Genomic DNA, 22,268 nt, shown 5'->3' on the forward strand with positions numbered 1-22,268 from the left:
CCATCCTTCCCTCACACAAATACCCACACTATAGGTCGCCAATATCAAATATACCCATTGAACTCTTCTATGACAATGTGATTAAGGTGGCAAGTACCCGACTAGACCCGAGAGCGACGGGTATTCCTGACTTTTAAGTCCGAATATGGGTTCAAATTTTGGACCCGAATACTATTCAGATTCGGGTTTAGTTGGACACCACCGTACTTTTAATTTTAGGGTATATGATGGCAATCATGTGTCTTTAAGTATGTACTAAATATTTATATTGTCACAATATTGGTATCATCTATAGTATTATTGGCAAAAAATAAAATAATAATAAGCTCATAGTCATAAGGTATATAATGATAAAAAAAGGTAAAAAAAAATAAAAAAAAGAATCTCATAGTCATAGGATGGCAATGGATCCGATTAGTCCCAAGGATCTTATGGGTTCGGGTCTGGATCCAAATTCTAGACCTGAATACTATTCAGGTATGTGTCTGGGTCCAGCTGGATCTGATATGTTACCACCCCTAAATGTGGCCCATATTTGTTCGAGGATTTCTATCATTTACACATTGAATTTCAATTAAACTTAGTATTCCCTCCCTCCAATAAATGCAACAAAAATTGTGGTTCAATTTTCCCAAGACTTATTTCTTTAACAAGTTCCACAAGTTGACATAGAAAATATCTATGATCCCTACATATTTGCAGTGTAATTTCTTTCTTTGTTTCTTTTTTTCCGACCATTAATTTGGTCTGCAACAAAATTTCTTTCTTTCACACGTTGTGGTCCATGACTGCTAGCATTCATTTTCCTTTTTTAATTGAACGTGGAATCGTCAACAACTAACCAATTAATATGTCTGCTAAAATTCTTTCTTCTAAAAGATTATACACATTTGTGTCCCATCTTTCTTGTAAAATTTCTTCTTTTCTTTTTTTTTTCCAGATGGATAAGCTGGGATTTGAACACAGAGACACCACACTTAGTGGAATAGAAAACTAGTCCTTGTATATTCGTCTTTAAATTGTACTAATCCTTGTGCATTCATCTTTATATTAAGAAATGGGCTTGATTCAAGATGGTAGAGTTTAGGTTTTTAGAGCTCAACATCTTAAGTTCCAGGAACCTTGTCAAAAAAAAAAAAAAAAAACTCTTTGATCCTTTGATAAGGAAACATTTTCGTTATTGTTTCATTCCCCCCCCCCCCCTTCCCCTTCCCCTTCCCCTTCCCCTCACAGTCGAATAGAAATTAAATTGTACTAGCTCTTGTGGATTCGTCTTTATATTAAGACCCTTCCCCCTCCCCCTCACAGTGGAATAGAAATTAAATTGTACTAGCTCTTGTGGATTCATCTTTATATTAAGAAATGGGCTTTGTTTAAGATGGTAGAGGTTAGGTTTTAGAACCCAACATCTTAAGTTCCAGTAACCTTGCCAAAAAAAAAAAAAAAATTCTTTTGGTCCCTTGATAAGGAAATATTTTGCAGTTATTGTTTCATTCCCCTCACCCCCTTTCCAAAAAAAAAAAAAAAAGTGAAAGAAGAAAGTGCATTAAATTAACTTAAAAAAGTCTTTGGTCATAGAAATTAAAGAAATGAGCTTTGTTCAAGATGGCAGAGGTTAGGTTTTAGAACCCAACAACTTGAGTTCCAGTACCCTTGCCAAAAAAAAAAAAAAAACTCTTTTGGTCTTTTGATAAGGAAATATTTCGCAGTTATTGTTTCATTCCCCCCCCCGCCCTCCCTCCAAAAAAAAATAAAAAAGAAACGAAAGAAGAAAGTGCGTTAAATTAACTTTCATGCCCTTTACAGCTTCTAGGATTCTTCTCCTCCCATTAATCCAGTTACGTCATCATTAAGGGCTAACACACAAGGACAATTAAAGGTCACAACCACATTAACGGCTAATATACAAGGACAATTAAAGGACTAATATGCAAGGACAATTAAGGTCACAGGGTAGGAAAAATCACGCGGTTCAAATTCTAACCGTCTTGTTAAATCAGAATGGATTTTGTTGAGCTGGCCAGGTATTTAAAAAAAAATATATATAATATCTCAAAAATTAAGGGATTTTATTTGTAATGTATTTTTTAATAGTTTTTTATTATTTTCACAAAGATTGAAGTTGTTTTGGCCATAAATATTTTTTTTTATATTTTTTATCTTTTTTAAAATTTTAAAAATACTTCTAAACACCGATTGATTCTTTAAAATCTAATTTTCATTAATTTTTAACTTTATTTAGATGTGCTTTGTTTAATTATGCTTTAAATATATTTTTTATATTTTATTAGATTTTTTTTATGATTTTTTAATTTTCTATCACTTTTTCGACCATCCAAAACTTGCCCAATTAAGTAAGTTTGAATCGACAGATTTATTGGTTAGTACCGAGTAACCACTTCCAACAGCATGTCTGATTAACCACTTCCAACAACATGTCTTATTAACCATTAAGATTCGATTTTTCCTACACTTATCGCACCTTCTATTCTCACCAGCACTTCCTACACCTACACTGGTCACGATATCTATTCTTGGTGACACTTGAAAACACTAACTCTTCTAACCTACTCCAAAAAAAATAAAAATACCAGGAATTTTTAAGGGCCAATTCAGATATTGCCCCCAAAACATAAGGGCTTCTTCAAGAGGCCCTATTCTATATAATGTGAAAGGCTAGTGGGATAGGCATGATGATCCTCCCTTTCCCCTTTTCTCTCTCCTCTTCTCTCTCTCATAATTTTTGTGTTTTATTTTTATATTTTTCTAATTTTCTGCACCACTTGCGCTTATAAAGCAAGGGGATCTACTCATTTCTTATTTCCTCTTTTTTCTAAAAATTAATTCATTAAAATAAATTATTTATATCATTCATTTCTATTTATATATTTATATATTATTGCTCTCTCTCTAGAGGTGTACGATGTTGCGTATAAAATAGGGTTGACTAAAAGTAAATTCCCAAAGAGAATTAAGAGATTGCGAAGTAATGATGGGAGTGAGAGGATTGGTCTCGTGCGAGGTGCACAGTTTCTCACGTGTGGTGATTGAGCTTAGTTTTCAACTTTGAAGCTGTGAAAGGAGTGTTAATATTTTGGAGAGAGAAAGCAAAGCCTGCAAATTTACCAGCTTTTCTCAGAGAGAGTATCATCATCTTTTTCAGGCGTGTTGGCTGGATTCCGGCAGGTTTTTTGCGGATTCTGGCTGTTTTTCCTGCCCCTGCTTCACTGGGTTTTCTCTCGAGCGAGATATGAGAGAGAAAATGTTGATTTTGAGGTGGGTCTATGCTGTCTGCTCTGATGATCTCAGTTTTCATGAATTTGATATTTTTTGTGATGTGATGAGAGTGAAATTGATGTTTTGAGGTGGGTATATGTCATTTTCTCTTCTGGGTCTGTTTTTTTTATGAATGTTCTGTTTTATGAAGTTGAAGTTGTTTTTGATGTGATGAGAAGAAACTCAGGGCGTCAAGATGCTCTTCTGGTCTGCTTTCATGAATTATATGTTGTTTCTGAAATGGGTTTTTCATTTTTTCTAGGCTTTTTGCTTTTCCAGTTCGATCATTACTCGATCATGCCTTGAAATTTGTATGTCCAAGGATCATAGATTTTTTTCTATTCTTTTCCCATCTTTTTTTGTGGAACTCCCTCATTTGCTACATTGCTTTGTTAAATGTTTTCTTTTTAGTTGTTCTACATTTTTCTGCATAGAATTGATGGCTTTCGGTGTGAATTCGGCAAAAGAGGGAACATGAATTAGAGAAGAAAACAAGTCATTATTATTAGCTCGATAATGTCGGTCTCTCCTGCTCTCAATTGATTTAGCTTAAAGATTTTCTTGGACAGGAAATGGGGCACAATCAGGTCCCTGGTGCCAAATTAAGAGAGAGAGAGAGAAAAAGTATTTGTTAAGTTTTTAGACGTGTAGACTTAAAAAGGGGAGACGATGTTTCAAACATTTAAACCACTCTTAATCCTGTTTGTTTGCCTGTCTAATCGATTAGTTTTCTGTCATTTATTCTTACTGTTTTCTCTCTGAAGTGACATTGATTTGTGTTCTACTGTTGATTTTTTTCATGCTTTGCCTCTCTTACTGTTCCACCATATTGATTGCCCTTGACCTGCTATACCCATGAGGTTTACTCCTTTTTCTTTTGGCCCATCAATTCATTTCTTGGATTCTCTTCATGCTTTTCTCTTCCTGAAATATACATGTACCCTGTTTTTTTTTTTTAATTTCTCAGTCCAACTGTTTCTGAGAAAGAGTGATAATTGAACTCTCTGCAGGTTTCATGGTGGCCTCTATGGAATACATGGATCTTGAACTTGAATAGCTCCTCTATTATGCCTCTCTGATTTGGGGATGGTTAAAAGAAGGGAGATTTTTCTTGGCTGGATCATACTGTGAGGGATATAATTCCTGCTTTGTGTGGAGAAATTCCGGATGACCGTGGTCGCGGTCCGGAGAAACAATCTCAGAAATGAAGTTTATGAAGCTAGGAAATAGGCCGGACACCTTCTATACCGCTGAGGCTGTAAGGTGAGACCAGCTTCATTGAGAGAGAGAGAGAGAGAGAGAGAGAGAGAGAGAGAGAGAGAGAGAGAGAGATAGAGAGAGAGAGAGAGAGTTCTGATCAAATGAATTCTCTATGCTTCCTTTTGAAAGAAAGATTTCCTCCTAATTGTGCTTCGGATATATCTCTGGTTTTCCCTACGCCATCAATACTCTGCAGAATTAAGAAATTAATTGAATTTAGTGCATTAGACAGCAGAATTAAGAAATTAATTGAATTTAGTGCATTAGACAGCAGATTTCATTGAATTTAGTTCATTGTCCTTAATATTCAAAGCCTCATATGATGATGTTATGCAGGTCAGTCTCCTCAGAAGTGACCAGTGATTTAGTTATACAAGTTAGAACCAGCAGATACCTGCTACACAAGGTAACTCAAGTCTGGCTCTTTCACTCTCTTTCTTTTCCCAATTAAGTACAAGCCATAAATTTTTTCTCTCTCTTGTTATTAGTTCTTACCATCCCCTTATATTCTATGATAGAAAATCATGTTTTCACTGCTTTCTTTCTCTGCATTTTTGTTACCATCTCTGGTTATTTATGAGAGAAAACCTGGTTTTTCTCTCGTGTCTTCTTGCTACCATCCCCTGTTATTTTATGAGAGAATTCAATTTCTCTCTTGATATTTCATGATACAAGTCCCCATGTTCTTGCTGGCCCATGTCAGCCTAAGGCAACTATCACTCATTAAAGCAAATTAGAAACACATCTAACCGATAACACTAAAAAAAAAAGAAGAACTTTTCTAATCCATGTTCTCTGTCTTATAATCTCACAGTTCCCCCTTCTCTCTAAATGCGGTCGCCTTCAAAAGTTCTGCATTGATCAAGATACCACTCAAGACCCGATTGAGCTCCCTGACTTCCCTGGAGGGGCAGAGGCATTCGAACTATGTGCAAAATTTTGTTATGGAATCATCATTACTCTCAGTGCTCTTAACATAGTTGCAGTGAGATGTGGAGCTGAATACCTCGAAATGACAGAGTCGATAGAAAAGGGGAACCTCATATACAAGCTTGATGTTTTCCTCAATTCTTGTGTTCTTCGCGGTTGGAAAGACTCCATTATTGTTTTATCAAGAACCAAAGGCTTTCCTCACTGGTGTGAAAGTCTCAAGATCACCAGTCGATGCATTGACTCCATTGCTTCAAGGGTTTTAATGAACCCATTAAAGATTAATTGGTCTTTTAGTCATTCTAAAGGGAGAGAAGATATCCATGAAAGAGAAATTAATGGAACGGAGAGCAGGCGCCATAGGCCCAATTCAAAAGGTTGGTGGGCTGAGGATTTGTCAGAATTAAGCATAGATTTGTATTGGAGGATCATGGTAGCCATTAAATCTGGTAACAAGGTCCCCCAGGAGCTTATAGGTGAGGCTTTGCAAGTTTATGCTTATAGATGGCTTCCTGGTTTCTCTAAGGAAAAACCCATATCAGAAAAAAGCCCTGAAACTCTAAATGGTGGAGATATTACATCGAAACATAGGCTACTCTTGGAAACTATAGTGAGCTTGCTTCCTATAGAGAGAGGTTCTATTTCTTGCAGTTTCTTACTCAAGCTTATAAAGGCAGCAAACATACTCTCTGTGTCTCAGTCTACCAAGATGGAGCTGGCTAGGAGAGTCGGGCTTCAGCTTGAGGAGGCCTCGGTTAGTGATTTGCTTATTCCCTCTCTTTCCCACTCTAATGAGATGCTTTATGATGTTGAGATGGTTCAAAGGATAGTGGAGAATTTCATGTTGCAAGCTCAAAGCCCACCTGTTAGTCCTCCAAGAACAAGGCGTGAATTTTATGAGAAGAGAAGGTCAAGATCAGCTGAGGACTTGGATTTTCAGGAGAGTAGGAGAGCTTCTTCGGCCTCTCATGGTTCGAAGCTAAGGGTGGCAAAGCTTATTGATTTGTATCTGCAGGAGATTGCAAGAGATATAAACTTGCCATTAGAGAAGGTGATTGAACTTGCAGAGGCAGTGCCCGACTTTGCTAGGCCAGAGCATGACGATCTCTACAAAGCTGTTGATATATATCTGAAGGTGAGATGCTCTCTCTCTCTCTCTCTCTCTCTCTCTCTCTCTCTCTCTCTCTCCACACACACACACTGACAGAAGGCTCTCTGAGAATTTGGCTTTTGTTGAATCATCCAGTGAAACACACTTCAGTAGTAATTATTTGCAATGGATGCTCAGTTTTCCTTACCAATGAGGAGAACTATTGGGAAACTTCTGACTTAAACCAAACACTTCATTTTTAAACAAACTATACCAGTATTCTGAAATCCAAAAACAAAACAAGTTTTGAGGAAGAGTTCCTATGTCCTTTGCCTAATTTCAAAAGAACTTTGTTTCTAATGATAGGAAATAGGAAAGTTCTGTCAACCAACCTAGTCTGATATGAAATTAAACGTTCTATTGAACACTGGTCCTTAATTTTAGCAGTCAATTTAATTTTACACCATATTGAGTTCGAAATGGTGGCCTCAAGGTTGTGACTTTGACACAACTGTTTGAGCTATGAGCTTGAACCCATTTCTATTTTTGATAATATATTGTTTGTGGCCACATTTAGTATTTCATATATTGGCCTTAATTTATGGTTTGGAAATTCTTTTTTGTTCTGTTAGAAATATGGAATTTGGCTGGAGGTCATTTGATGCAATTCTTTAAAATATCCCATATATTGAAAAAGTAATAGAAAAAGAATCTGATAGACACTTTTGCGTTTTTCAAACAAAAAATTTTCTTTTGAATTCATGAAGATCAGAACTTCACGATTTATGACAACTAAGTGGATCAAGTACAGAGCTAATTTTAGCGTCTAAAATTTCAGCTGAAACATTTGTTACAATTAGATTAGGCGGAATCTCGATTACTAAGATTTGCAGACTAATTGTCCCATTAGAAGAAAAGTGAAATGGAAAAAGAGAAAAAGAAAAAGAAAAATAACAACTTTAGGCAGTTCTCTCTACTAAACCATACGAGGGCCAACTTTAGATGAAGAGAAGAACCTCCTGGATTGCAGCAAAGCCATGGATCTAAGTTTGCTAAAAGGGGAGTCCAAAATTATAAAGGCTTCGGTTGTCCGGGAATACAAAAATTTTGAAAAATCTAAGGAGGCGATATGAATGAGAGGGCATGAGGCTTGTATGACAGTGAGATGATTGGGGGTGAAGAAGATTCACTTTCTGTAAATAAATATTTCATCTATTTAGTTGGAAGATTTTTTTCTCAAATATGAGGTAAAAATGAGGATTGCAGGGAGAGCTCTTCCCAATTTGGGTATAAAAAATTTGAAATCATTGAGATACTTCATTTCCAGGGAAGAGTATCTTAAAAATTGTCAAGGGCTCAATCGGGTTGGGTCCCCAGATCTGACAGGTTGTCCTTACTACTTAGTTTATGGACTCAGCCGGTTAGGGCCAGGTCTAGAAGTATGGAACTGCCCAACAGGTATGCCTGTCAATCGGGTTGGGTCAACTTCCAGACCCAACGAATTGATACGACTTGGGTTCCTGGTCTAGCTTTTGGGCAAGTTAGGTCCAGAAGCATGGACTTGAGAGTCGGGTTAGGTTTGAATCCAACTTGGACCTAACCAAGTTGGATTTGGATAGGGTCGAGCATGACCTGACCAGTTATTTTCTAAATATAAACGTACATGTATAGACCTAGACCCAACCAGACCTAATGGGTCAAATCTGGTGCGATCAACTAAAACCAGAGGTCTGGGTCGGATATACACCCACTCCATTTATACATATCATGTCTCACCCACTCCATTTATACATATCATGTCTCTTTTGAGGGTTACTTTCAAATCAAAAGATATAGGTAAAATGCTAAGTAATTCATCTCCTATACATGTTATGATTAAATTTCCCCAAATAAATTGAACAGAACAACCAGCATATTCAGAGATTACTGATAAACAATACCCATGATTTCAATGGTAAAGTTATGCGTGTAGGATGCGTGAATGATCAATGTCACGTTTGTTTCTTGTTGAAGCAGGGAGCCTCGGGATATTTCGTTTAGAGAGAGCTTTTCCATCATTCCGAAAGCACTTTTACACCTAAATAAATATTTGTTGTTTTTATCACGAAAATTTATAAAACGTGAGGGAAAAGCGAGGAAGAACTTTGCCAACTGCTATGCTTTCGTAGAAAACAAACATGGGAAAGTAGTAGTACCACATGGAGATTTAGGGGTGGCAATGGCCCTACCCAATAGGTTTCCATAGGCCCAGACCCGACCAGGTTTCTGCTAGGCCTGTACCCGATCCGGTTTCCTCTAGGCCCGAACCCTACCCAGTCTTGGGTCAAGTACAAGTAACTTGGACCCAGACGTGGACCTAACTCAAGCCAAGTAGAAGTGATTTGGACCTGGGTCAAGTCCCTATCATCTGGACCGGGGCTCGAGTCTAGAAATTAAAAAATATGAAAAGATATTTTGTAAATTATTTAATATTATATTTGTATATTTTATATGTTTTATGTTAGATCGGGTTAGACCGGACCCACACCCATACCTGGACCCGACCCACCGGGTATACGACCCGAACCCGGACATGGAACCGGTATGGGTCGGCCCAACCTCATTGACATCCCTATTGAGGAAAAACTAGTGTTTAATACAATAGTTGTATCATAGTATAATGCAACTACACGTCTAGAAAATCATGTTTATGGTATTTGTATGACTCAAAATTTTACACACACATTTTCTTCATCTCAATAATCAATCCCAAAAAAAAAAAGGTTCGATTTGGATTCTAGATTTGGTTAAAATGAATCCCTTCCAATAATGAATATAGACCATTCATTTGGTTAATTTCAATATCTTAGCTTTTACAAATTCAAAATTATTATTATTACTATTTTTGACATGGTTCATCTAATGATAAAAAAGCCATTTAAAAATATTGGAAAAGAAAAAATCCTTCTAAGGCCTAGATCTAAACATCTTATCAAAATAGATGGCTTATGTTAATTGGGCTAAAAAAATACTTTTGATGTTGCGATTTCTTTTTTTTTTTTTATTGTTCATTAGAATGAAGGAGGGTATATTTTAAAATTTAGATCAAACAAATGGCCTTAACATGATTTTTGAAGATTAATGCATTATATTACTATGCAACTATTGTCCAAAACGTTTTAAGGGTTCTCTCCCATGATACAAGCATTGCGGCAAAAGAAACCTTGATAGCTAGTTATGACCTATATACCCCCTTTTCAGGATATAGCTAGAAGTATCATTTATATATCAAAATGTTGAATTAATGAAAAAAGAAAAATACTATTGCAAATTTTTGCTCTAATTTAACTCACTAATTGGTGACTAAAATGTTCTTTGGTCACTTGGCTAAGCCGTTTTCTTTGATTCAGGCGCACCCGAACCTCAGCAAAAGTGAGAGGAAGAGGTTGTGCCGCTTGTTGGACTGCAAGAAACTGTCAATGGAAGCATGCATGCACGCAGCCCAAAATGAGCTCCTCCCCCTCAGATTGGTGGTGCAAGTTCTTTTCTTCGAGCAGGTTCGAGCTGCCACCTCAGGCAACGGCCCAGCAGCCGAACTCCCCCACAATCTCAAAGCTTTGTTATCGGCTCACGAAGAAGATGGTGTCTGCCGTGCCAGAGAAGACTCGTGGAGTGTCGGGGGCCTAAAACCTTCAAAGCAAAAGCTTACCACTTTGCGAATGAGACTTGCCGAGGCTGACAATGATCAAGAAGATGAGGTTGCCATGCATGATGGTGGTGGTTGTGTAAGTGGTGGGAGGAACTCCTCCATGCTCAAGGCCATATGCTCCATGCCCAACAGGCCCAAGAGAATGCTCAGTAAGTTATGGTCAAGCAACAAGAGTGTAAGTGACAAGCATTGATTCGTTATTGTTATTGTGTTTAATGTGTTTATCTGTTGGGGGGGGGGGGGGAGGGGTTGGTTCACCTTTTGTTCTTTTAGTTTTGGTCCACATGCTTGTGGCAAGCCAAATTATAATGTATTCTATAAGGAAAAAGGGAAGAGTCGCAATAAAAGCACATTAATTTTCTTCATTTTTTTTTATTTTTTCCATTTTTGTGAGCTTATGTGTAGATGTAGAGCATTCAATAAAACCAGACATATTTCTTCTTTCTTTTTTTGGGGTAAATCAACAGAAAAGCCTCCTCTGCCCTTTTTTCCATTACGCACTAAGGCCCTTTAAAAGGGAGTAATTATTGGATACTGTGATATTAAACACTATAATAAAATCATATATTATTGAGATTGATATTGATATTGATAAGAATTTTTATATTTATTGAGATTTTTATTTTAGAGGATGTGAAATCTCTTGTTTTTAAAAAATCAAATATATTTTTTAGTGGGATAAAGATTTTTATTTGTTATATATATATATATATATATATATATATATGAAAAAAGCTAGCCTACGCGACCTCATGTATAAAAAGAAAGTACGCCAACGGTCTTGATGTTTGTGGGGGAAATATACGTGTAGGATCTCTTCTCATGCTAACTCTAAAACAGGGAAATTCTAAGTATTAAAAAAAGCTCATAGCCTGACAAGGCAGTGCTTCTCGCTCTACTCGTGAACCTTCGCACTCTCTCTATATCTCTCTCTCTATGCCTCTCTCTCTCTCTGCCCCTCTCCGCCCCGCCTCTCTCTCTCTCTCTCTGCATATCTCATGTCTTAGCAGTAAGGTTGTAACCTTATACTATTAAAGTAAGGTGCACCTTGAAAATCCTATAGAAGAGAGTGTTCCAGTGTTGGAGAGCACTCTCATTGATCATCTCGATAAGGAGAATTTCAAATTTGCATATGTAACAAGTTATCTGGACCATATATTTTTCAAATGTTTTTTCTTGATTGTCTTGATTAATATTATTTTTCAAATTTATATAACTAGGGATAAAAATAGATTTTAATGCTATCATAAGGTTTTGGATGTCGGAATGCCATCTCTAAGCAAATTTTAGAGTTACGCCTTAATTCTACAATATAATGAGGTAACCTTATATAAACCTCACCCATGTGTGTAGCTGGATATTGATATGGTTGTGGAATTGAAATGTATCTCTTTTTGGATAGTGGTTTGGTTGTAGAATAGAGATAGTAGATTAGTGGTCGATGCTAGTCAAAAGACCGAGTCTAAAAAGGTTGTTCGACTTGGTTTTGTCAATAATTACGGAGATAATTTTGTGTTTCAAAATCTATGATGTAAGTTTTGCTAGTATATTAGATTTCTAGTTATCATGCCAGTGGATGTAGATTACTTGGCTCGTATTCTTTTTTATTTTGTTTTTAGTTCAATAAGTACATGTCCCAATGGGATCCAACTTTTTGGGAATCCTATTTCCACGTCTAAGAGGGTTTTAAATCCTAACAAAAGGTAGGTTTTCAAGCTCACTCACACAATTCAGCTTGATGTTTTTTAAAACCTTTCGTAAGTTTGAAATTTTATTTGAGAAAACCTCGAGAGTCAAACTTCATGTCCACAAGAGAGAGTAGGGAAAAAGACCCGGAAAGAACAAAGCTACATTGGATCGGAATTGGAGGTGAGTAATTTGGGTTTCTTGTAGAGAAGCGGTCTAATGAAGATTTTGGGTTGGTCTCTTGTAAAGAAGCAGTTTGTATGAAGATTTTGGGTGGTATCTCCCTTTTAATGAGAGAAAATACTCTCAAGATTATCTTCCTGTGGTATGCAGTTTGCATGAAGAATTTGGGTGGTGTCCTCCTTTTAATGAGAGAAAATACTCTCAATGGTCTCTTCCTACACAGCGATATGACTGTGGAATCGATTTGGTTTTGTCGATGATTAAAGAGTTAACTCTGTTCCAAGAAAAAGTAGGTTTCCACGCTTAACCACCCAATCAACCTAGGTATTTTTAAAACATTTTCTTTTCACCTAGGTATGTTTGTTAAAACCTTTTCTAAGTATAGAACATGTCTACAAGAGAGAGCACCTGGAAAGAACAAAGCTAAATTTCATCAGGATCGGAGGTGAGCAATTTTGTATTAGCCCATTCCTCCTAATTTTTTATTTTGTTTTAAAAAAATTTCAATGGAGCCCAATTTGACTCTGCGATCACCCGAATCTGACGGGTTATCGGAATCGGACCACGATCAAATGAGGGACTCTGAGAGAATCTACAGAAAGAAAATCATCGAGAACACATTCTCCTCATAAAGAAACAATTGGGTATCTTCGTTTATTTGAATTTTTTAAATGATATTTTATTCACCAAGTGAACAGCTTTTAAACCCTAGTTCTTATCATCCCTCAAATCAATCTTGAGAGGATCTTAGAGAGCAGAAAGATAATAAAATTTTCTTATCCTAATTAAATAAAAAAATACACAAACAAAAATACCCCTCTCCCTCTACAATTTCTCTCTCTACAACTAACGCCAGCATCGGTGCCTTTCGATGATGCTCTCTCCCTCTATATATATATATCTCTCTCTACAGTGTGTCTCACTCGCTCACCTTCCAAATGACTCGTACTAAAAATTCAACATCTCCTATTTATAAGCCCTCAAAGAAATGAAATCCTATTCCTAAGATAACTCTAGTACAACTCCAAATCAATCCCATTCCTACCTAAAGCTTATCCAAATATTCAAATTTAGGCGGTCCCTCATTCTTAACTCATAAAGGGCTAAGTTTATCCCACCAAAATATAACTCAATTAAATTAGGACTCCTACTATATCCAAAAACTAAGTAAAAACAAAGGAAAAAGTTTATATAACGGCTGAGGCCCTAAACAATCAAATTAAAGTGCACTTCTAGAAAAAGGTTTTTCTATGTCGAAGAACCCTCAAATTCGATCATCTCGACTTTGAGATATATAATCCTAAAAAAAAAAAAAAAAAAAGACTCCAAGTCTTGGAATAGTGCATTTGGTAAATTATCTAGACCTTCAATTTTTATGATTATCAAATATTAATAGATCTGCTTGATCTGCATTATTTTTAAAGCTTTAAATTTGGTACTAAATTGACATTAGTGCACCTTATATTGATTGTTTTAGAGTCCAGTGCGGCTTTCACTGCTCTTGCTGGGCCAGCCCCTCCGACGTGTGCTAAAGTCGGTGATGACTCTCAACAATTAGTGCAGCTGGTACTTACGAATCGTGGAAGTTGCTCATGCAATGTTGAATGAAAAGAATATACCTAAATGTATATTGGGTTGAAGCAATGCACAATGCAATGTACTTAATCAATCAGATGAAATGAAGGTGACATATCAGCTAATCTACAAGAAGAAATTGGATATCACACATTTGCATGTTTCATATGTATAGCCTATGTAAAGCGCAGTCATGAAGATCGTGACAAATTTAATCTAAAGCCATAAGTGTATTTTCGTTGGATATTCATTGCAAAGAAAAACATATCGATGCATAGATCCAGTGATTCACCACATGAAAGCAAGGATATGAAGTTTGATCAGCAGGCACAATGGCACCAAGCTGTTGAAGAAGTCGAAGAAGAAGAGGAATCTCCACCCAATGAAGATCAAAGTACCCCTTAAAACCGGCTACATCACACCATCAAAAGAGAAGAAAATTACTCCCACAAGCTCCCAAACTCAAGAACAGATCAAGCGATATCTAGAAAGAAGGCCAAATGGCTATTATGTCTATAATATGTATTATGCATACATGATGCAACATGCAGGTCATAGATGAGTATGAATTGAAAAGTTTTAAAGCGTCATGAAATCCAAAGTGGTAACTGCCTATGGAAGAAGGGGTGGGTGCACTTTCCAAAAATCAAACATGGGATTTGGTTCCTCTTCCAGATGAGAAGAAAGTAATCAGTTGTAATTGGATTCATAAATAAAATGTAAATCCAAGGGTAAAATTGAGTGTTATAAGGTGTGATTGGTAGCTAAAGGTGCATCTGAAACTTATGGAGAAGATTATGAAGAGACATTTAGCCCAATTGTAAAGGCTACAAGTGTTCGTGTGATCATCGCCTTGGCAGCAGTTAAAGGCCGGAAACTCCATTAGTTGGACATAAAAAATGCTTTCTTAAATAAAAAAATTGACAAAGGGGTGTATATGTAGTTTGAAGGATATGAAGATCCTATAAAAAGTTATTATATATGTAAGGTGAAGAAGGCTCTATATGACTTAAAACAAGTACCCAGATCATGGTTTGACAAAGTAAACGAGTTCTTTGTTGTCTCTACAGTGGATTCATGCGTATTCATCAATCATTCTTTAAAAGGAACAATATTTTGTCTGGTTAATTTTGATGATCTAATCTTTACGGCAACAACCCAAGTGAAATTGAAAGAAATAAGGATTCGAGTTAAAATGAATGATTTAGGAGAACTTCAATAGTTTATCATAATTGAAATTATAGGCAATGAAACCATGTATATTGATTGGTCATGCAAAAGAAGTTTGCATTAGATTTACTTGCAAAGTTGGGGGTTATGGGTTCAAATCCAATCCAATGGCAACATCACTTGATTTGAACCATAAGCTATCAAAGAATAAAGGGATCTCATTGAAGATGACAGACCATATAGAGTGATGGAAGGTAGCCTAATTTACCTAACCATTACCTAACCAGACTTAGCATATCTAGTTGCAATCGTAAGGTAGTTGATGCAAGAGCCAAAAAACGGCACATGGATGGAGTGAAACAAATCCTGAGGTATGTGAAGACAATCATCCATGAAAGCAAATACTATGAATATGGAATTCCTATCAAGCTTGTAGGTCACTATGATAAAGATTTGGCAGGATGCCTAACCACTCGCCGCTCAATCTCTAGATATAGTTTCATTTTGGGCTCTAGAACTATGTTGCGGGCAAGGAAGAAGCAACCTACAGTAGCATTGTCATTTACCGAAGCAAAATGTAGAGCAGTCAAGATGGCTACATGTGAAAGTGTGTTGTTGACCCAATTACTTAAGAAATTTGGAGAAGCCATGGAATATAATATTCCAATTTATAACAACAACATCATTATAATCCAGTCTTTCATGCACGTATCAAGCATATTGAGGTGCACTATTGCTATGTTTGTGAAAAGGAATTAGCTAAGGAGCTTTATTGCTATGTTTGTGAAAAGGAATTAGCTAAGGAGCTTTATTGCTATGTTTGTGAAAAGGAATTAGCTAAAGAGCTTGACTTGATACACATTCGAACCAATGAACAAGTGGCAGATATCCTCACTAAAACATTGAATCAAACGAAGAAAAAATTTAAGCAAGCCTTAGTCATGAACCATGCTGAAACAACTTAGCAACAAAAGGAGGTGTTAAAGATAAACATTACTAAGTTAGAAGCCCTGTAAGCATGGGATTAGGATCTAGGATTAAATTGGGTTAAGTAGTTGAGTCATATTATTAAGGAGTTCAATTAGGATGACAGATAAGGATGAAGGTCCATGAAAATAGGTTTAGGATAATAACACAGATAAGAGTTTACCTAGTCCTACTAGGATTAGGAAAAACTAAAAGTGTTATAAATAGGTGGTGGTGGGTCATTGGCGATGTAGGTAGAGCGAGAGAGTTTAAGTTAGAGAAGAGAGAGAAAAGGGGTGCGTAGAGAAAAGTTAGAAAAATGAGAGGCCATTGAAACTAGAGAGAAATTTGCAGAGAGAGAGAGAGTGTAATGTTTTTGCTCCTTCCACGTGTACTTTCAAGCAATTTATTATAACTCTCATAAACTGTTTTTCATTTCTTCTATAGTTTTACATTTTGTTTTCTTCTCCCATTGATCTTGCTATTTTATTCATTTGTTTTGCTCTCTCTCTCTCTCTCTCTCATCTTTGGTTGGGAGAAGGAAACTTAGCAAAAAGATAACCAACAGTCATGTATAAATTGTTGGTTTTTCTTTGCAACGGTTGCCCAATTATTTATGATAGTGTTCTGGGGGAAGTGGAGTTCTCTTAAATTTGAAAGAGATACTACGATAAAGGTATTAATAAGAAGGATTTTCTTGTTTTCACAAATTCTTTTGTATTGAATAGACAAAGCATATACTTTGTTTGAACTTTGAAGAATGGGAATTTGCATTCTAAAAGTTCATAAAAACTATCATTCTCTCTAGATAAATCTGACAGCTTACTAAAAACCGAGTAAGATTTAATCCTTTTGTTATGGCGATCTACTAAATCTCTCTGATGAATGGTGATGTCATAGGTTGGATGAATTTTGGTACTAGAATCATGCTAATTTATTAAATTTTTAAATGCAACTCATAGTTTTTTACCCGACTTACAATTTTTACCACGACTTTTGAAAAAAAATACTGTTCTTTACCAATTAGCTCAGCTCCAATTTGTGGATTCGAATCCTACTTCCCCGGATCGAGAACGTAAAAGCATTCGGCACGTCCTCAGCCGCACCTAAGCCCTCTGTGATGCTGCATCAAAATCCATTATGAAAAGGAAAAAGTTTATATAAGGTGTCAACTTTATACTATTGAAGTAAGTTACACTTCAAAAATCCTCTAAAAGAGAGTCTTACAGTATGGTAAAACCCTCCAATTGATCATCTCGACTTTAAGATCTATAGATATGAAGAAAAAAAGAATTTCAAATTCTAAAAATAATGCATTTTAACAAGTTGTTGGACCGTCTATTTTCAAAATTTTCAAGTGTTTATAGATCTGCTCGATATATATTATTTTCTCTGCTCTAAATTATTTTTTATTTTTTATTTTAATCATATAATGGAACTGACGTTGGGTGTGATTAATGTGGATTTGAAGCTTTTCACTTAGAAAGAAACCCACCCCGAACTATTTAATAAAAAAACTTGGCAATTTGGGTTGTAAATTGGATTGTACTTTGGGCATGGAGATTCAAGAGCCAATTTTCACACAAATTACAACTCATATGAACAATTACATATATCATTTTGAAACATAAGACATCCAAGATTAGGTGCCTTCTTGCAAGAGCTACAATCCCATAACATTTCTTAGTACTACTACATATGGCACAAGCAACTCACAAATGATGCACAAATTGGGGTAAAAAGTAAAAACCACCATCAAATTCTTATATAACTAAGGTATTTGATCCCATTTAAGAGAGAGAGAGAGTGTGTGTTAGCATTGCGAGTCCACAATGCTTTGTATAGACTTGGGTGTTTGATCATGGAGAGAGGAAGCACCGTCACTCTTGGTTCGTTGCAAGGGTGTGGGGTTGCGGTGGTGCCTACACCTGAAGGAGCCAGCATGGGTTGTAGGGGAACAAAGGCAATTCATCTTTCCACTGCCCTGCCTATTAAGGGTAGGTGTCCCACCAACCTCTTGGGTCCGATTAGGGATGCTTAGTGGGCCTGGCTTGTTTGTTACCTTTGGGATGTCCACATTGAGAGCTCCTTCTTCATCCCTAGTAAAACTCCCTATCTCCATTCTATTATCCAGCAGCCTGCAATTTCCCAAGAGATAGATTCACTTTTGAAACTTTGAGAGAGAGAGAGAGAGAGCATTCTTAGAGTTACCATGTTTTCTCAGTGGATTGATGAGGGAACTGTGAATTTTGTTTCATATTTATGTTAAGGTATGTACGTGGATTATTTAAAGGGTCACGTATAACTAAAAATATATGGTTTTATTTAAATATTATTTATATAATAACATTATTCGGGTCTGGGTCCATCGAGTCCAATATTTCGATTGGACTTGATCTGCCGGGTTCAATTATTGGACTCATATCCGAACAAGTATCAAGTCCGTATTTTTGGTGCCGGGTCGGGTTTGGATCCATTGCCACCCCTATATGTAAGTCTTTTGCTTGAGGGTTTAAGTTTCCAATGATCTCGCAAGACATGCTCAATAAAGAGAGGATTTGAACTAGTGTAGGAAAAATTGAACCGGAATGGTTAACCGAATATAGGACCAAAAGCGGTTACTCAGTACTAACCAGTAAACCGGCCAGTTCAACCGGCCTAACCGGGCAAGTCCCGAACGGTTTAAAAAGTGTTAAAAATTTTAAAACTACAAAACTAAAATATGAAAAGTATATCTAAAGCATGATTAAACAAGACAACCAAATGAAGTTGAAAATTAATGAAAGAATAGATATTCAAATAATCGATTTGTGCCAAATGTATTACAAACAAAATCATTTATTTTTTAGGATTTTATGCAATTTTTTTTATTTTTTTTTTAAATACCTAGATGATTTTGATTTAACTGGACGATTAGAATTTGAACCGCTTGATTTTTCCAACATTGGTTTGAACAACCTCTAGTAGGAAATCAAAATATCAATTGATTTATTAGAAATTCATATGGAGAGTAGGGTTCTAGGCTGGTGCAGTTAATTAGCTACAAAACTCATTTTTTATTTTCAAAATTTAAAAATAGTCTCATATATTTTGTATTTTACACATAGGTCCCACCTTTTATATTGGATATTATATTTTAATTTTATGTATATCTAATTAAGCTCAATTCTGAGCAACTATACTTCTCACCATTACACATTTGAAAAATATTAAAAATATATAATAATATAAACAAAAATAGCCAAAACACCCTTATAAAATTTGAAATTTTAGTGGTATTTTGGGTATTTAATTTATTTTAAATTGTTTTTGGAATCTTATAAATGTAAATATTAAAGGAAAAATCCATATATCCCTCTCTTTAAATTTACCTATGAAAAGCCCATAAAACCCCAAAAATTAAAAGAAAAAGACTTGTAACCTCCTCTTTACCATATTTTTGTTATCCAAATTATTGCATCTGCCCATCTGCTTTTTTCTAATAATCTCATCGTTTAAATGGACTTTATGACGCCTCTTTTAACTTATTTATGAGGTTCACAAGATGAGATAGAGAGATAGCATTTAGGGAAGTTTACTAGAGAGAGAGAGGGAGGAAGAGGTCTACATATGAGAAGGAGAGTTTTTACAGGATGTAGATAAAATGGTGATTAAGAAAAGTAGAAGGTTAAATTTCATAATTTGGATAATAGAAAAGGTAATGAAGGGGTTAAATGTTATTTGTATTTAAGTTGAGGGGTTTCATAAGTTTTTCCTAGAACTAAGGAGTTATTTGAGATTATAATTTTAGATAAAGAGTATATGTCTTTTTTCCAATATTTAAATCCCCAAATGAGTCGAATCTTATATATGGACAAGGAAAAAAAAAAAATACAATACACACTTTAAAAAATATACTTCCCCTTATCCAACCGCCCATTCTGAATGGAGGATTAAGATTGCCCCAATCACAGTGTCATGTCTCTACACTATTTTATTTTTAATTTTTTTTCGATAAACTATTTTGACACCAAATTTTGGCTGTCCAATTCTCTATTAAACTCACACTAGAGAAAAATATAAAAAAAAATATTTCTAATAAAATAAAAAGACCAAAATACCCTTTAAATCTTCAAGGGGTACTTTGGTCATTATATTTTATTAAAAAATTATTTTTAATATTTTTTATAAGTGCGCCCCTAATGAGAAGATGACACGTACCAAATTTTATATTCATATAATTTGTATAAAAAAACTAAAAATAAAATACTTTGAGATGTCGGATCAAAGATCAAATGGTGAGTGGCTCTCTTGACCAAAATTGGATCGCTGGATGGTAGGGAAGCATAGATCTTCTATGTTGTAGAAAAAATATAGAAACCTTTCCTTTCCCCTCCAAAAAATAAGAGCTGAGCATAAAATATAGAAAATATATCTACTGTGCATAAGCGTGCATATAAACACTTACACATAGATGTAGGGAATCAGCAGGTGCCTAATTTGATAAAGGTTATCTATATTTCTTCATGTTTGTTGTTCTTTATCATTTCCTCAACAAGGTTCCTTGATCAAACTGAGGCAAAGAAATAAAAGTTAAGCACATACTTCTTTAGGATACCACAGGTATTCTAAAACACAGCCGAGTGTCAGTGACTCGGACATGCCCCAAGTTGGAGCCGGCCACACACGGCCAGTTCCTACTTTTTAGTATTGATCACTTTTATAGACTCGGCTGAGTCTTTCACGGGCTTAATCAGGTGTATATGGACAACGACTCGGGACTTAGCACAACTTAGACTCAGGACCATGTTGAGTCCTGAGTTTGATTATATTAGTTTTGGACATTGGATCCTTCTCAATTTCAGAGTAGGAAGCGGGCAAACTTGGCCGGTTCCTGTATTTTGGTATTAGCACTTGTACAAACTCATCTAGGCCTTTATTGGACTCAGTGAAGTCTGTACGGATGACTCGGACTCGGGACACTCAGGACCCTGCAGTGCTCTGAGCCTTGTTTCTGAATATTAAATAAAATAACATACAAGCCTACCTGATCTTTGCCTCCGCTACTGCAACAACCTGTAGCCCTGGCCTCTTGTTTCTTGAGGGTTCTCTGGCAGGGTTTCTCCCTTCTAAGGAGTCAATAAAAGCCCTGGATATGAAAACCTTGTGCCCCAAAAACCATTCAATGATCATCCAGGAAAAGCTTGCTAGCCATTTACTTTACATGTGAGGGACCACGTTGATTCACATGTAGGCCCTTTATTTTTGCGATAAAAGCAAGTGCCTCTATCCTTAAGGTCCTAAAGTGGAGAATTCACATGTCTCCACTAAATAAACCTACCCAAACTGCCATATCCATGCTAAGTCATAACGCACAATGAGAAACATATCTGTGTGAGATGGATGGTCATGATGATCCTAAAGGACATGTAACAATCTTATATGAGTGTCCATTGATTGAACACATGAAGTACGAATGGACGGCCGAGATTACTCTAAATGCCAAAGATAAGTTGGATTTTTATGATCAAATCTGAAGAAACTGAATGGTGCAGACCCACTAATGCTTTCTTCACGCTTGTTGCATCTGCACTAGCCACTCAGACCTGGTCAATGGCTTTTGGCATATGGCTTTGGTTTTCTTAATTATTGTAAGAAGAAAAGTTTATATTTGGGTATGATTCATTCCACTCTCTTGGGCCCCCTCATACCAACATTCTATAGTCCTCTATCATGATCCCTTCCCTTTCTTTGCATTTCATCCACATAAAAACCAAAAATATTTAGAGAGGCTTAGCATGCCCTTCCCCACCTCCTCATTACCCCCATCTGCAATAGTGAACATTGTGCTAGAAAAGGCAAGGGAAGAAATTCAGTACAAACTTATAATCATTTGTTTGTTTTTTTTAAAATAAAGTCCATATCTTATCAAGTAACAATGAGAGATGGTAACTAACAAAGCAACCATCTAATTTTTCCTATATTTTTATAAATATTATTTGAAATATTGCTCTTTAAATAACAAAAAATTATGCATACATTCCCAAGAATTTGTTGGATTTGGTGCTATCCAAAATCACCCACATAAGCAAATCCTATATTTTGTGGGATTGATTGAGATTGATCTATATTATGTAGGATTGAGATATTCCTGTATTATGTGGGATTGGAATTGATATTAATAAGTTTCTTATGGGAAATAGAAATTCAAAAAGGATTAAGACTATTGGATATATCTCTTGGTCTTTTTTAAGATATATGTAATAGGAAGGTTCTTATTTAATATAGATTCCTAACCTTATATATATGGGAAGAAAGTACAGAGAATTTTTGTGTACCCTATTTAGGTCATTATATGGGAATGGTGGTTTCTTCTATGGAGAGAGGGGGGCAGAACTTTCTGTACATAAGATGCAATGTCCTTTAAGATAAGAGAGCTTCTTATGAAGAAAAACATTGATGGTG

General features: G+C 35.9%; 2 protein-coding genes across 9 annotated transcripts; one reads left to right on the plus strand and one right to left on the minus strand.

Moving 5' to 3' along the window:
- Positions 1–2,928: 2,928 nt before the first annotated feature.
- LOC18442066 (Phototropic-responsive NPH3 family protein) lies at positions 2,929–10,689 on the plus strand. 6 transcript variants are annotated; one of them, XM_011627892.3, is made up of 5 exons: positions 2,929–3,276; positions 4,287–4,539; positions 4,873–4,942; positions 5,351–6,601; positions 9,946–10,689. In XM_011627892.3, the coding sequence occupies exons 2-5, from the start codon at positions 4,481–4,483 to the stop codon at positions 10,435–10,437; spliced, it is 1,872 nt and encodes a 623-aa protein (XP_011626194.1). In that variant the 5' UTR covers positions 2,929–3,276; positions 4,287–4,480; the 3' UTR covers positions 10,438–10,689. The 6 variants fall into 6 exon arrangements, with proteins under 6 accessions (XP_011626194.1, XP_088724831.1, XP_088724829.1 ...); XM_088868705.1 differs by having other exon boundaries at positions 2,964–3,276; positions 4,878–4,942; XM_088868703.1 differs by having other exon boundaries at positions 3,241–3,365.
- Positions 10,690–13,789: 3,100 nt separating this feature from the next.
- LOC18442065 (uncharacterized) lies at positions 13,790–21,094 on the minus strand. 3 transcript variants are annotated; one of them, XM_020672108.2, is made up of 5 exons: positions 20,851–21,089; positions 17,703–17,962; positions 17,052–17,093; positions 16,845–16,947; positions 13,790–14,099 (listed from the first exon to the last, which is right to left on the minus strand). In XM_020672108.2, the coding sequence occupies exons 1-4, from the start codon at positions 20,994–20,996 to the stop codon at positions 16,931–16,933; spliced, it is 465 nt and encodes a 154-aa protein (XP_020527767.1). In that variant the 5' UTR covers positions 20,997–21,089; the 3' UTR covers positions 13,790–14,099; positions 16,845–16,930. The 3 variants fall into 3 exon arrangements, with proteins under 3 accessions (XP_020527767.1, XP_088724833.1, XP_020527766.1); XM_088868707.1 differs by lacking the exon at positions 17,052–17,093 and having other exon boundaries at positions 20,851–21,086; XM_020672107.2 differs by lacking the exons at positions 16,845–16,947; positions 17,052–17,093 and having other exon boundaries at positions 20,851–21,094.
- Positions 21,095–22,268: the final 1,174 nt, after the last annotated feature.

Source organism: Amborella trichopoda, chromosome 6 (assembly GCF_054954075.1).
Source record: "Amborella trichopoda isolate Santa Cruz 75 chromosome 6, AtrichopodaSantaCruz75HAP2 v2.0, whole genome shotgun sequence".
NCBI classification, from domain to species: Eukaryota; Viridiplantae; Streptophyta; class Magnoliopsida; order Amborellales; family Amborellaceae; genus Amborella; species Amborella trichopoda.